Source organism: Dysidea avara, chromosome 1, assembly GCF_963678975.1.
Source record: "Dysidea avara chromosome 1, odDysAvar1.4, whole genome shotgun sequence".
Classification (NCBI taxonomy): domain Eukaryota; kingdom Metazoa; phylum Porifera; class Demospongiae; order Dictyoceratida; family Dysideidae; genus Dysidea; species Dysidea avara.
Genome location: NC_089272.1, coordinates 21527865 through 21544359, shown reverse-complemented (window position 1 = coordinate 21544359; position 16495 = coordinate 21527865). Strand labels below are relative to the sequence as shown.

Here is a 16495-nt window from a genome sequence, read left to right as displayed (position 1 = left end):
CGTGATAAACTTTCAGGAATAGGTGGGTGTCTATTATGGTTTGAAATCCGACAGAAAAGGCAAGCAACATAATACAGCAGCTGTGGCTACATATACTCTGACTCACCCACAAATAACTTAGCTAGCAAAACTAATGACTAAAGTATACAACAACATGGACACTGAAATCATTAGTATAGCTTTGTTATGAAATGTAGTGATATATATGCATAGATTCCAAGCCACCAGCTTCAATGGTCAGGGAGGATGAGAACTAGAATTAAAAGTGAGTACAATTACACTGCTCCAGAGATGTGGGGTACATTATTGCATACAACAGTACCCATTTTTTTTTGCTAAAAATGATTTACAGGTTGTGAAGTCTCATGACATAAAGCCAGCACCCAACAAACTTCTGTTAATACTTAATATACATGGCAACTATGATAGCAAATGATTTAATCAATATACAGTAAAGTAGTTGTACATGTGCATGTATGAATACTGCAAGAACTTCTTTCTGATGTAGTTAGCTCAGTTCTCACGAATATCTGTCCTTAACACAGTCTAGCTTAGCACGCAATTCCTTACTAGTACCTTTGGAGAAAGCATTGACTGTAAACTCCGTCCCACTGACATTCAAACCAATTTCTACTTCACGAGAAACTCCACTTTCACTCTTAGGCAAATCTTCAATTGTCATTTGACCAATTTCATAGCAACAATTCTCATCTGTGTAAAGAGCTCTGTCATCTCGAGATCCAATGATTCGAATTTTGCAAGTACCTTGGTCTTCAGTGGCTGGTGTAAACTCATATTTAATACTATTATTTGTGGAAACACTTTCATTAATTTCAACAAATTTGGTAAATATGTTTTTGCAAAAGTCTTTACCTCCTGCTGATACTTTTTTACTTTCATCATGAAAGCTAGGTATGAAATCATCCCAAGTTTCAATACCAATTGCCTGATGCATCTTCCTAGATTTAATAATATTTTTGTGCAAGGCAAAGATAACTGCACCTTTTAACACAGACAGTGATGGTGTAGAGCTTTTCTCTACTGTTAGGGTGGGTGAAAAGGCTTTTTTAACTTCTGAAAATAAAAGGTTGCTTTCAGAAAAGCCTCCAACCATTAATATCTTTTTAATACAATGGCATTCAGGCTTTTGTAGTACATCCTTAATAGCCATAATAATTTGAGCGATTACTGGTGAAAACAAGCTGTTGATGGTGCTGAAATTTAAAACCACTCCTTCATCTTCATCATCCCACTCCACATCGTGGCGTTTATATTCACTTGTCAACTCTTCCATTGTTTTACCTGTTTTGCTTTCAACAAATCCCCTAATTTTTCCAGGTAAAATAACGGTAATAGTTTGAGTACTTGAATCAACACTATATTTGGACAGTTCAAAATCTTCCTGGATTACTTTAGTCCACTGGCGAGGATATTTCTGTTTGACTTCATTGAGATCTGTATGTGATAACTGAAACAAATTTTCTAGCAATTTTTCAAATTCATCATTGACAATGAAGCCACCATATGGACCACCATGTGCTTGATGTATCTCCTCAATGAAAACTTCTCCATCTTTTGTTTTAGTCAGTTTATGTGCAGCCATATCCAGTGTGCCTCCTCCACAATCAACCACAAGATAGTGACTAGTTACTTCACCATCTTTAGCCTCAACATTGAGAATTTCTCTCTGACAATACAAGGCAGCTGCTTCTGGCTCCAAAACTAGCTCAAGGGTAGAGCCATCTTCAACTCCAAGGCCAGCCTGTATAACCAGAAATTGTATGCATTTCTATTGGTATACATTAAACACAATTGGGATAAGCAGTAAATGTGATATATTCCCAATGAACCTTGTTTAAAAATACATCAGTCATTAAACTAACTGTATCTTTACATGTTGTTACACATGCGATCCAGTGTTGAAACCAGGTTGGTTCACCTGGATAATCTGGGTCTGATCAGCTTCACAGATTACCCAGGTCTGATCCGGTATGCATGAGGAAAATTAATTAGTTAGACGATATATACATGTACATAGTCAAGTCCTGATGCAACGCAGCTTCTTTCGTGAGCCACACCCACTTGTCAGGATGATTGTCTGCAGCCATACATGCAGCTACTAGTGATGTGCGATATATCGAAAAAATATCAATTTCGCAATAATTTTGTCGATGTCGTATCGATTTTCGATACTGCTTTAGCAGATTTCGATATTTATCAAAAAGGTAATATTTTGCGATAATTATCGAAATATCAAAGAATATTTCGATAAATCTACAGCGATTGCACAATCACACTAAAAATGAAGGTTGTAAATTGTATTTCAAGCATATTTATAAATATCTGCCGCCCACGCAATTATACCACCCTCACAATTAAAAATTATCGAAAATCGTATCGAAATTTTGATATTTACCCCAATATCGTATCGATAACATATCGAAATAAAAATCCTGATATTGCACACCACTACACTAGCAGCTACAGTATACCCATTTATTTGTAGTATTGCATTCTCTAGGTATGCACAAATCCAACCTGCAGGCTTATGTGAAGCCATGCCCACTAATCATTCGTTATTGTACGAGACTAGTCTTGCAGTAGCTTTCATAAGCCATGCCCACTTTAATATAGGGAAATTTTCATACTGTTTATAAGTACGTTGTGTTAGGTATGCCCAAAGCCACACCCACTAGCAGGATACATATCTTGCTATATGGGAACCACGCCCACTGACTGATATCGCTAATTATTAAACTTATCTACTTAGTTTTCATATAGCTACCCTTGTACTTAACATGGTAGTCACGAACCAAAAATGTAGCTCTTGAAGCACACCTCAGTTTTATTAATCTGGGTCATACCCGGGTCAGTTGTAGTGACCCAGTTTCAACACTGATGCGATCATTTCAGCAAACCCAACATATAGTGTGTACACTGTACTTTTCAAATAAAAAAAATTGAAAACAATGGGTGAAATAACATGTGATATAGGTACATAAAAATAAGTAAGTTTAATTGCTCAATTACACTCAAATTTTAATCCAGCTTAAAAAAAAACCGAACAAGTGTGTGGGTATGGGTTCATGCTGCATACTTAGAAACTATACCAATAAATTAGTGTGGCTCCATGTATGCTTATGACCAGATTTTGGAAATCCATCTTTTGGGTAGATAATTAAGTTTTAAAACAACATCAGCACAAGATGGCTACACCATCTGGTTAACAATTTTCATACTAATGTTCTTACCAGGCCTGCTTTCTTGGAGACAGACTTCTTTAGGCATGTCAGGGCCCACAGGCCCTGGGAGGACTCTGGAGTGACTTCAGATGATGTTATTGGCTTAGAGTGGCTGGCAAAGTTATGCAAATGTGAAATGTGTTTTGTGCTGTTTTGGGTTGGGTACACTCACCTATTTTGAACCCCAAGTGTTGCCCCCCCCCTTCTGTAACACTCATGAAAAAACCTACAAAATTGCACTGGATGCTCAGAAAGGCGATACTGTAAATATCTCCAACTTGAGGGAAATGTTACTTGCATAGCTACCAAGGTTAGTGAGTTATTACCATAAAATACTGTTTATCTACGGATGTACATTGTGCCCAAAATGTACAGTAGGTTTTCCAAAATCAGATCACATACATATATAATATGTGTTCATTAATAGTACTGTACGAGCTACAATAATAGCCACTGATCTCAAACAGAGTCATACTGTGTCTCATAAAGTAATCCAAGCAGATTATCGGTAAATAGTATGCATGAACAATCCCTGGATTTTTCTCATTTCATGATTAACATATTGATCCCTAATGAGTCATGTTGCTCAAGTGTTCAAGGAATTTTATGTAATTTAATGTTTCCTGGTTTACTTATTATTCATACTGTACATGTAAACACGTACGTACCTCTGTAGCAGCTTCTCTCATAATTTGCTTAGAAGCAGGACCCCATATAGCTGGTACTGTTAAGATCCATTGAACTTTTTTTGTAAACCCACCAATTTGCTCCTCCAGCTGCTGTAAAATCACTTCTTTTATTTCCTTTAGTGATTTGGTGAAGACTACATGTGCCGGTAATTCTTTGCCATTGGCAGCCTTAATCATCAAGTTTCGTGACAGGTGCTGTAAGAATACAGTTAATTTCATACTGTCAACTACAACTTAAATCCATAGTTGGCAAGATTTTAATTTGTCGAAAAGATTATAATTAAGCAAAATGCTATAATTTCTTTACTGACAAATTGGTGCTACACTGTTGCACACAAGGTTGTACTGTTGTAAGCTGACAGAAGAACAAATTACGCATGCTGTACACTGTACAATCCTGCTTGTGATGAAATATCTGCTTTGTGGGTTTAGTCATCCGTAAGCATACGTGGAACCTGGCCCATTTATCAATGGATGCAATATCTGTTGCTGAATTTATGTTTTTGGTCAATTTGTCAAGTTCCCACCATAAACACATAATCACATCTACAAGCATGAGTTTATAATGAGAGTATCCTATATCCCTATAAAAGGGCGTATTGTGAAGTTGTCATGCAACACATCTGAGTTTATTCTTTTCATATAGTTATGTCATTAATCATACATAATATCGATTAAACGTGTAACTAACATCACTGGAAACCAAACTAACTTGTGTAATCAGCATTTCTCACTGAAGTACAAGCATACCTTGAACTGCTTCCATGGGTTTAGACAACTGTATTGCCAGGCCATTCGTGAATACTGCTGTCCTGAGCAAGTGTGGCACAATGTAAACTATATTTGTACTTTTACGGCTGCTCATACATCACAAATGGTGACACCTTGTTGTTACATCAAAACCTCACAATACATGTAGTATAATGCACCTATCAATGTAATGCCCACCTATCAATGTAATGCCCGACTACCACTAATACGGGCTGAGGGTGGGGAAGGTTGGGGATGGTGGGGGAATTGATCGCTAAATTCCCTTACATAGTGGAGATTTGTCTTCACTAAAGAAATTCACTCAGACAGCAAAGGTGTGTGCTTTCAGTTTAGGAAGGAGTGTCTCGGGTGCTAGCTATTACGTTCATACTACAATCCACTCAAACTAACTCATCACTAGACCAATGCCACACAACTGTACAAATCCCCTCCTAGTCCCAGTATTCCCGGGGTTTGCAGGTTGAGATTCGGTCGGGGTTTGCATTGCCAGTATTTTCCCAGTAGGTGGGAAATTGTAATTTTCAGTTTTGCAAATCCCCACCTTCCCCCACCTCAGCCTGTGTTAGTGGTAGTTGGGGATTACATTGATAGGTGCACAATGAATCCTTGCTAGATATCTCGCTACATATATATAAGTACTAGAAACGTTACACACACACACACACACACACACACACACACACACACACACACACACACACACACACACACACACACACACACACACACACACACACACACACACACACACACACACACACACACACACACACACACACACACACACACACACACACACACACACACACACACACACACACACACACACACACACACACACACACACACACACACACACACACACACACACACACACACACACACACACACACACACACACACACACACACACACACACACACACACACACACACACACACACACACACACACACACACACACACACACACACACACACACCCCCCACTAAAACACACCTTTTCGTTGTAAAGGTACATTTTGAAGCGCGTGAATAAGTAATAATTGTCGGCTTCTTTAGGGTGGCGTAGGCTACGCTTGCTGTTCTGATAATTCTGTAACGCTTTCAACCCAAAGGCCTCAAATTCACCATTATGATCTAGAAGTAACACTGTTGGGCATTTCACAGCAGTTCCTTTAGTACCAGGCACCCATTTTGGATTCGTATAAATGTCTGGGTCGTCACCCATTGAAGATGATCGAATCTTGGTATTCCACACCGCAATTCCACAACCAGAGGTGCCAAAGTCTATCGCAATGTAATGAGTAATATCACCAGTACCGTTCACTGGACTGCTTTCAGCCATTTGCCACGTATTTTCAATCTCTTGCACTCCAAGTCTTTCAAACTTTGTCTCAAAAATATTGGCACACACGTGATAATACACGTACGTAATCTCTATAGCTACGTTAAGGGACTTCTCCAGGGACTTACCATTTCAATTCCGAGTATTTTGTTGAGGTTACATGTCTGGGATTTACCTTTCTATTACTAGGAATTAGAAGGGATTTTACCAAACAGACGTGCGAACGGGGACTATGCGTACGTGATACGATTTTTTTTTTTACGGTAAAAGATGAGAAAACAGTGATGAGGAAATGAGTTCATTGAGTACTTGGTGAGAACATAGATAGTATATTCTTCGTCTATGCATGGTGAGCAGGTATCTGTAATAGTCGAGGTAATAGTAAATGGCTGTAGTTGGAGTGCAAGTAACAGTCATAGTAATGACACACCGGCAAATTGTCCATGAATAATGGTAGCGGCTCATAGCCATCTAAGATATCAGGTAGGAATCACATGATGAGGTTTATCTATGCTCCTTTTCACAAATGTAATATTTACAACCAGATAGCCACTCCAAGATGCATATGTCTGATCATTAGTCTCTCCCCTGCAAGCCAATATCTTGCAAGAATTCCTTGCAGGACTCAAATCCTGAAAGTCCTACAAGAGATTTCCAGAAAATCCGGTCTTTTCTTGCAAGAACTTGTGGGAACTTGCCTGTGGTATCTTGCAGGATTGTTTTTGCTAAACTAGACAGGGTCTAGTGACACAATACAAACTCTTGGCAGTGAGGTATATAACCAAGGAATTTATTGTTCACCAATCAGATCCGAGAACAGCTCTGACATCAGCTACTCTTTATTACTATACTACTAGAACTCACGTTTGTTTATCGTCACCTCCTTTACTGGTGACAATCTACTGATACTTCTTTATCATAGCATCACGGATCCTAAGCAGCACAGTGAAGATTGAGCTCATGTCTCACAATGATCTGATATAGATATTGTAAGGGTTTGTTTTACAGTCAAAGCATTTCTATTACGTGTCACCAGACCCTTGTGGTCTGGGGGCAAGACTAGTCAAAACGTATTCCCATACACGCAATTAACAAATTTTAGTCAATCATCAGCGTGGCCACATTCATGATTTGTAAACACCATGAAATTGTAGATACAACAACCTCCTTGTTGGATGGATGCATGGCCACTGATAGGTATACAACCCTGTAAAGCCTGACTGGATTGATTAAAGATAATCAGCAAGTCTTTTTGCTAGTGTCTTCAGAGGTGATCATGTTTATATTCTTCTATTACCATTATGGTGATGACTATATCACTTGCAACCACTGATGCAATTATATTTTAACTAGTCATCAAGCTTGTTCATCTATTTTTCTTCATTTGTAAAATTAGCATATTTGGTTGGTTGGTCAGCTAAACAGAGGAGGAAGGGCTGAGGCATACTCCTTAGGAATTATGAAATTTTAATGTTTTAGAATGGCACAAGAAATAAATTGTAGTGCCAAATAAATTATGGTCTGATCCCATTAATTAGATTTTTTTCAGATCTATCACTATTCACTGCTTACAAATGAGCTTCACTTATAAGTGGACACAACACAAGTGGATAACTATAGAGGTTTAGTGTTGTTAACTGACCCTACCTATTGTTGTCAATACTTAACCACATTATTATTGATTATTTGCTATCGTGTTTAAAAAGTATTCCGTGTGATGCATGCTGACTCCTCTATTAGAGTATCTTACTGTTTTACTAGAGCATATCAATCTTTCCATTGGATTTTTCATTCTTACTCCTTGAAATGTAATTTCAGACATGTATCTTCTTTTCTATCCCTCTTCAACCAGTGTTGTGATGAGAACCTTGAGAAGACTAGGAGCTTGTTTTAATAGCTAATTATTTTTGAAGTTTGTTACATAAAACTGATGTATACAGCCAAAATGTACTAAATCTGGCTCTACCACCATGGTGGGTACAATGAGTGTGTTGTCAGGAATTTTTTAGTCCACATCCCCTTCAAGCATATAAATATAACAAAGATAGTATAAAAAGTCAATCTTAATGGTACATATGATATATAACATGCCTCGTAATAAGTGCACATTACATGATACGCTAACGCACATGCACACATGAATTAACATTACATGAATGAACTTGCGCGTAATTCGCCATAGTTTGGCATAGTAGAGTTGTTCATAGGCTTCCTCCAGCGATTGAGTTTGATAGTAACAAAACGATTGTGGGACTTTTAAAATTTATTTCTGTATATCCCTAGAACCTGTTCATTCATATAAGCTTATTCAGCAGCTTCTTACTTATAACCATTGTCCAACAATGCAATCATGTCACGTGATAAGGTGGTAGTTTCACACATGACAGCTTAAGGTGGACGCAAAGTAATATAATATGTAATATTATTATAGTTACTTTATTTTATGGGTAATATGTAACTGTAACTAAATAGTTCAGTTGCAAGTAATATGTAACTAGTTACTTTTACAAAGTACAGTGGAACCTCAGTTATCCAAACTCCTTGGGACCCGAGGTGGTCCATAAGTCTGAAAAGTCCGTATCTCTGAAACTGTGTATAAATAACATTAAAATAGCATAATCAAAATTTTTAAACATATCAATATTTCAACTACCCTAATAGAACAGTCACTACTCTAATAGAGCAGTCATTTCCGTAATTCAGTTAACCGAGAATCTGGATAATTGGGGTCCAGATAACTGAGGTTCCACTGTAATTTGCCCAACACTGCTATTAGCCTGCGTGATTGATCATACTGGCACCCACTGTGGGCTATTAGCCTGCAAATAGGCGTGACATGCATGAACCTGGATTCCTGAAGTGGTTTGCAAAATATGTGCATGGATACTTGTTTGTTTGTGCCCATGACAAAATGTTTGACAAGGTAAAAGAAGACCACATTTAGGAACTGTGTAAAGCAACCATGGCTACTTTGGTGTATTGCATTTATATACACCTCTTGTCATCAGAAATTTACTGTTGATAAACCACTTGGTGAATATCAACAGTAAATTTCCACTGATTGGGGTATGTGTAATTGCAATACGCCTTGTAGTTAATTATATTATCATTGTATAATAATCTACCTAGGATTAATTGGATTAAAGGTTTGTGGGACACGCAAAGTAGACCTCACTCTCATGATGGCGGTGAAAGTGGACAGTCTGGTGAACTTATTAAGGATAATACAAGTGGTCAGGTAAATACATATATATATATAGTCTAGTGCTTGTTCACAACATCATGTAGGAACCAACAGCAGTTGAGACTCCCACAAATGATCTTACAAGCATAGCAGTTGGGGACATAGAGCAGCAGTTTCATAGTAAGATGTTTAGTTTAGCAAAGCGTGGTTCAATATTCCTCAAGTCAAATCGAACTGATTGGCAAAAGCTAATGCAAAGTTCCATGGCCAGGCCATATTTATCACTAACTCCTTCCAGCCTATTCCAAGGTTGGTAAATGATGTATTACGCACATAAGTACAGTGTCTAAATTAAAAGTCAATTTTATTTCAGCTGAATCATGTGCCTTCTATGTGTTTATGCCACTTATGATTAAGCTATCATGCATTTTTGAGCTGCAAGCTTTAGTTGAAAAATCTTAGATAGTAGTATTTGTGAGACTACACGCATGCTTCATCTGAGTAGGGCATGGCATGAATAGATTATATACTGGAAGTGTACTTTAAAGGGAATAGTATCCATGCAAACGGCCAAGTTGTGGGTTAGAAGTTGTGAAATCAAAGATGGCAGCCAAGAAATGGCTACAATGATGTTTATGATGTTGATGTTATGTTTGATATCACAACCTTTTCACCCAGGATTTTGAACCCCTTTTTGATAGGTTGGAGAGATTTCATAACTTTTTGCATTTTAAAACCAGCTGTAAATTGAATTTAGGGCTTGTTTTGTACCCAATTTGTTTGGATACAATTGTTGTTGTAGTACTCTAATAGAGTGTCAGTGCAAACGCCTGATAGAACACATAGAATGCATGATCTACATTTTCCATTACTCTAATTTCACCATTGAGGAGATTTGCGTAACTGGAATTTTCATTTATAAGGCAGCTAGAAATTAAGTGAGCTATGCAGCTGACAACATCAGTTCAGTGGTGAAGAGTTTGGGAGAATGGACCTGAAGGTCCCTAGTTTGAACCCTGGAGAAATTTTTCAGCATTGTTAGTGCAAATTTATTGACTATTCTAATAAAGTAATGCCTTTTGATTTATTGTTGAATAATGAATAATGCTGTATGTGTTCTGGAGGTTTATCAGGGATCTGGGCTCAGGGAAGAAGTGCTACTGGGTTCCTACACCACTATTAAACTTTTACGCAGTATATACGGTTGTACATGCATTTGCCTTAATATGTCCTTATCAAACAGTACTGTTTAAGTAGGGATCGCCCAAAGTGACACGCGCCATCAATATTGCCACCTTTAAAAGTCGTCCTAGAGAAACATTATGGGACAAAAATCGCCTTTGTGGAATATCCATCTAGCATGAAATATACAGCATTGAAAACAAGAAAACACTTACTGGTGACAGGATAAAGATTTTTAAAAACAATTGCCAAAACTAGAAATTTAGTCTGCTTCACTGTCTGACCACATTCGCAAGACTAGATGTCAAACAAAGCAGTGCTTGGCCACCATTCTACACCACAATAACAAACTGACCGGTGAGATGTGCCTTTCGGGGTTCCAATGAGTGTAGACCCTCTGTGCCTTGTCTTTTCTTTTATCTTCAATCAGGCTACTTGTCTTCTTCTTCATCCAATGACACCATATCAAGGTGTTAATTTTCTGTATCAACAAGTTCTTTCAGCAGCATATTTTGATGCCACAGAATTATTTCAGAGCTGGATTTCAGAAATGCTTCAGTCCTGGCGCTACTATAAGAGGTATACTAGCTAGATATCTGCAACTTCGTAATTGGAATCCTGTTCATGATAGGTTTGGGACCACACCCATCAAATAATAAAGATCTAGGTGGACTAATAGCAATAGAGTACAGAGACCATGAACACCTCTTAACAATCTAACTATTTACTTAACAGTAAACAAGAAGACTTCACCCCTTGTTGGTCTAGCTAGCTGCAGACCCCTTGGCTGACTCGCGATACTCTAAATACAACAGTCACTCTAATACAACAGTCATGTATGATATTCTAATAGAACAGTCACAAGTTACACTGTGGCTAGCTGTGCTACAACAAAAAACTAAAAAAACTAGTATTTAAAAAATTGTTAATGAAGTAGGGGTCTATGAAATAAAAAATAGTGAAACGAGATGAATGCTGGTTAGCTTGGTGGGAGAGTCCCTACTTTCGCACATTAGTTATAACAAATTATTTTGTTCAATGCCAAAGAAGGGACTTCCCACCGAGCTAACCATCATTCATCTCTTGTTTCACTACTTTTTATTGCATAGATCCCTACTTCATTTTTAAACTAACAATTATTAAAATACTATATAGTTACATGTATATGCCAAACTTCAAGAATTGAGATGTGCACTAGCATTTATTATAGAGTGTGATAAATATAGATATAAACCTTAACCCTGAAATGAAGAAGAATGTAACCAATTAATTTTATACAGGTATCATGCTTGTTATTATAAGTGAAACCTGTATATATAGGACTGACAAAAAGTGTTCTGACTAGCAAGGTGTCCTTATTTTCCTAGTCAGTTTACATGCTAGAGATACTATGGGACCATTACTAAGTGTCCAGATTATGTAGTTGTCTTCATTTTCAAGTATCCTGAATAACAGGTTCTACAATAGGTTTTTTGACTGAGCTACAGCATCAATGTGTTTCCAACTACAAAGGCTCACATGGGTAGACTGTCCACCATACATTGATTGCTAACTTGTCCTCATGAGCAGTTTTCCCTTAGGAATAACATTATTGTTATGACACCATTAGTTTTTTTAACCCTTACAGATTTTTACAATGATAATATTGGCTATGGACTCTCCCTCTTATGTAAATTTCAAGGCTACTGAGTTACACATTTGTATTATATAAGGCAATATTCTATAATCAATAAAGAAAAAATACAAATGGTTGTTCACACATAACTAAGGAATGACTAAAGCAAATTGGTATGTAGACTATCCTAGCTACTTGGGAAAATAAAATGAAAACAGTCTTATTTTGATAAGAAAGCATGGATGACATTTACATCCCAGAGGAACTGTTCCTGTTAACAAACAGTGGTGTACCACTGGCTTCTTGATACACTACGTGTCTTGTAAATATGGGACTAGTTTACATTTTTCTTGAACTTTATTTTATGACTGCTTTGTTCTTTAGAGAGAATAACCTATAGACCGTTAAAATTTAGCCTTAGAAATAATGTAATTTTCTACTGACTGACTGCCGGCCTGCCTGATGCCTTCTACAGGCTTCATTTTATCACTGTTTGACATTGCTTCAGCCTGACAGGTGTCTTTTGGTATACTGCAGTATGTACAATGCATGCTTCGTGGACTTATCTGTGTCCTCCTTTGTGTTCCATTTATTTTTGCTGACAGCGCAAGGTGTCAATTTATGGTAGCACCATGCAATGGGTTTCCTACATTTGTAAAGGAAATCGTCTGAGTTTTCCGTTGTGACTGGAGTGATTGCAGAGGCCCTTTCCATGGTGTTCTTCATTTGTAATGCTGGGTAACAGGCTGAACGTAGTAAAAAATGAAGTGTAATGACCACTTTGCTATTTTGGTAATTGATAGTTGGGGTATGCATTTTGACAAAAACAGTAAACCTGGCACCATTCTTTCTTCTGATATGGTATACGTGGGTTCACCAGTCATAATAATGTTGCTTTAAAAGTGAACAAACAAGTATAAGAAAAATTAGGAAGTTTAACTTTGAATAGGGATCATAGGAATAAAAAAGTAGAGAAACGAAGGGAGGTTGCATACACCTGAAGACATACTAGTGGGTATTTAATCCCTAATACAGTCATGGGTATAGACTGAAGTAGGAATTTAATGGCTACTAGTATGTAGGCAACCTTCGTTGTTTCACTACTTATTTCTAATATTGAAGTTATACTTGTGGAATTATAAAACTGCCATTCTGGTATAACTTTCATTTATAATGTAGAAATTAAGTGAGGTGAGCAACTGACAGCAGTGGTAGAGTGGTAAAGGGTTTGTGTGTGTCTGCATATTTTAACTTATTTCTGTCAGTAGTTTACCTGCAGGTGTGACAAAAAATCACACTTGTAATTTCTGAAAATTGCTCATAAATTTGCACCACTTCTTTCGTGTTTGTACACAAATTGAAATATTGTGCTATAATATGCTCTTTACATCTTCCAAACTTGAGAAGAATCCAATAAGGTTTTTGCAATTTTGTAAATGGCATAAAAATGAAAATTAAGAAAACACAAAGACAACAAGACAAACTTGATTGTGAGTATCTCAAAGACGGCTGGACCAATTTAGCTCAAATTTGGTATAGAAGATCTCCCATCCTGATAATGGTTCACTGAAAAATGAGCTATTTATGTTTAGCCATTACTGAGGTATACATGAAATTCGCATTTTCTTGGTTTCTATACAATACACAGATGTCTATTGTGTGCCTGGACACATTGCTTTTCCTTGTCTGCATGATACACAATTGTGTGTCCTGATATAGATATTGAATAAATAATTCAAGAGAAACTTTCATAAATAGTTACCAGTTTGCAAGACACTAAAATTATGCAGCATTATGTTTATTCTATGAAGCATTGTTTCTGATAATTGTTCCCCTTAATAAAACCAGTACTAATAATAATGTCTACATTCTCTTTAGGTATAAAGTTGGTGGGACAAACAGATCTGCTGAAAATTCCTAAGTAAGGAACCCATTGTCTATGCATGCATGTATAAAACTATTGTATGATGACGTTATATGTGACTGGATATTTAAAAAGAAGGCCTTTCAGATTGCATATACCTGACAATTCATAACTTGAAGTGTGAATAAAGTACCAGCTTGATATTTTGGCACATCACATCCCTATTAATTAACATACCATTGTTGCTTGGTGTCAATTTTAAGGTAACAGGTTAAAAACATGAATAGACATTTTGTAAAAGCTAAAAGACTCTTTTTGCAGATCTGATTATATATTTGTGATGATAATGCTGTTAGTACAGCTAGTCATGGAGTAAAATGCTATACAAATTTGTATATTTGTTCTTCAAGAGGCCTTATTATCAGGAAGCTGGCTGTGAAAAAAAGTACATTCAAAATTAATGATGGAATTGGTGTACAAAAATTGTCATTAGATATGTACAGTAATGAAGTTGGGCAAGTACTGGCTTTAGCTTACATTCTTTGCTCTCTGTTCTTTGCTATAGTGTTATTTGATATTTCCTAGAATGATAGGTAGAAATTTATGAGTGAAGCGGGGCAAATCTACTAACCCAACCGCTAGGCTCCTGATAATTTTGTATCCACTATATGCACATAAAGAACTTATGTAACTTATGATGAAAATTATTAAGTGTCAGGACAAAGCTCCTGACAAGCCTGCAGTTGGTCAGAAAATAATATGTACTTGGCTGGACACACCGATACACAAATGTACCCTGCATGTTACCTGTTGTGCTGCCAAGTGGCCTAAGTGTTGCTTGTCATAGCCACAGACTGCTGTATAGCTACTTCTGTGAGGTTTCAATACAGCAGAGGAATTGGCATTGGTGGCCCCTCCCTTGGGTAGAATGTAAGATCTCCTAGCAACCAACTGGTAGTTATTGTTACTAGGATAAACAGCCCTGCACAGCTCGGGTAAGCAGAATTTGAGGGGAACAGGATGGGAACAAAAAGTGGGAACGACTCACAGAAATGCTTAATAAAAGTCATCATGTATACAGGTGGATTTTACAACACAATGTTTCTTTGCAACATTGTTGGATACTTTTGCTAAAACGATCGAAACACTTTAATATAGCAGTCACCTGCATTAAAATACTCTATTAGGGCAGTCAAGAAAGTTTTGTTAACTATCCCACCAGGGACCCATCTTGGTTGCCTATAAATTGATGGGCTATAGCTTTCATAGATTAGGTATATAGATTACTAGCTAAGTCATCGACATTGAAAGTAAGCTACTCCCTTGAAACCATAAAATTTAAACCATTATAGTGTTTTGCACAGGATTCTACAGTCCATTTATAACTTCACACATGCGTGGATTTTTTGGCATAGCGCCACACAGAACTACGACACTTGCCACGGAACATTGTTGCGTGGCCCACGGTAAGTTTGCTTAGTGGCACACGTGAGTGGTGTGCCACGCATAGCCCTTACTGGCTGCCACGTGTTGTCCTTACGCCACATGTGACTATAAACCATGTGTGCGTGTAAACCACAAACTCTACAGTAGTTACATGTACACTCCTGTACTATAGGGCTGGGATGAAGCTTTGAATGTTTTGTGGGTTTGGAAGTTAAGTAAACTTCGAATTATAAAAGTATCAATGTTCGTCTCTTCGTGATCAATCTTTGTGTGCCACGCCCACTTTTGAACCATTGCAGTTTAGCTTGCTACCGTAGTTGTAGCCTTTGAACACCTTGTAAAGTGATAGATAATGCATGAAAAATGTCTCTTTAGCCATTAGTTGGTGTTTGACTATGCATGATTGCAGTATAGAGGACGCGCCCATTTGCAATCGATTGATCATGTCATTCAGTACTGCTGCTATGCACTTTCCGAATGCTTAGAAAAAAGATAAGAAGGGCATTGGCTAATATTAGCCATGTATGGCAATGGTTTCAAGCGTGGCAATCAGAGGACTCCACGCGTTGCATTGTCATGGCATGGCAATCTCTTTTTCCATGCATGGAAATGACCAGTGCCTTTTTTGCCATGGGGAAAGTTGCGTGGCACCATGCCAAAAATGTCACGCATGTGTGAAGTTATAAATGGACTGTACTGTAATTAACTGACAGTTCTTGCATATAGATGTACCTGCAACCTCAGGAAAAAGTTACGTCGTAGGTATGTGGAACTGCAATACGTGTAGGTGCATGGCTCCAACGAAGAGACTGAGGACAATATAAGCAGTCATACATGTGGTTGGAGCCACTTCAGCTTGACAAGCAATACCAGTGCTGCCATCATAATATGACTTCTTACTATATTACTAATAAAAAATGAATTCACAAAGTACTCTAGTTAACTGACAGTGCCTATTATAGGCTTTGAAAACTGTACCTACTGCTTTCAGATAATGGTTAATAGTTGAATATTTTAATGTTTATGGTTTCAAAGGAGTAGCTAACTTTCAATATTGATGACTTAGCTAGTCTATATACCTAAGCTATAGCCCATCAATTGACAGGCCATCAATCTCTAGTTAACAAACCATTATTGACTGCTCTATTAGAATGCT

General features: G+C 37.4%; 2 protein-coding genes across 5 annotated transcripts in view; one reads left to right on the top strand and one right to left on the bottom strand.

Annotated features, from left to right (window-relative positions):
* Positions 1–421: 421 nt before the first annotated feature.
* LOC136258975 (heat shock 70 kDa protein 12A-like) lies at positions 422–6137 on the bottom strand. The gene is made up of 3 exons (XM_066052373.1): positions 5701–6137; positions 3911–4126; positions 422–1762 (listed from the first exon to the last, which is right to left on the bottom strand). The coding sequence occupies exons 1-3, from the start codon at positions 6046–6048 to the stop codon at positions 521–523; spliced, it is 1806 nt and encodes a 601-aa protein (XP_065908445.1). The 5' UTR covers positions 6049–6137; the 3' UTR covers positions 422–520.
* A 78-nt stretch (positions 6138–6215) lies between these two features.
* The window catches only part of LOC136258947 (interaptin-like), a 43484-nt gene continuing 33204 nt past the window's right edge, over positions 6216–16495 (top strand). For 3 of the 4 annotated variants that reach the window (XM_066052365.1, XM_066052357.1, XM_066052342.1), the window contains exons 1-4: positions 6216–6360; positions 9178–9286; positions 9337–9541; positions 13908–13950. In XM_066052365.1, coding sequence (XP_065908437.1) covers positions 6341–6360; positions 9178–9286; positions 9337–9541; positions 13908–13950 — 377 coding nt within the window. In that variant the 5' untranslated portion in view covers positions 6216–6340. The remainder of the gene's footprint in view (positions 6361–9177; positions 9287–9336; positions 9542–13907; positions 13951–16495) is intronic. The other variant, XM_066052350.1, reaches the window with a different exon arrangement.

Bases quoted from the DNA above. Each gene is read 5' to 3' on its own strand.
- LOC136258975 (XM_066052373.1), bottom strand. From the start codon at position 6,048: ATGGCTGAAAGCAGTCCAGTGAACGGTACTGGTGATATTACTCATTAC. The intron at 4,127-5,700 runs GTGTGTTTTAGT...GTATTCTTACAG, and splicing joins TGTACCTTTACAACGAAAAG to CACCTGTCACGAAACTTGAT. The intron at 1,763-3,910 runs GTACGTACGTGT...CTGGTTATACAG, and splicing joins TGAGAGAAGCTGCTACAGAG to GCTGGCCTTGGAGTTGAAGA.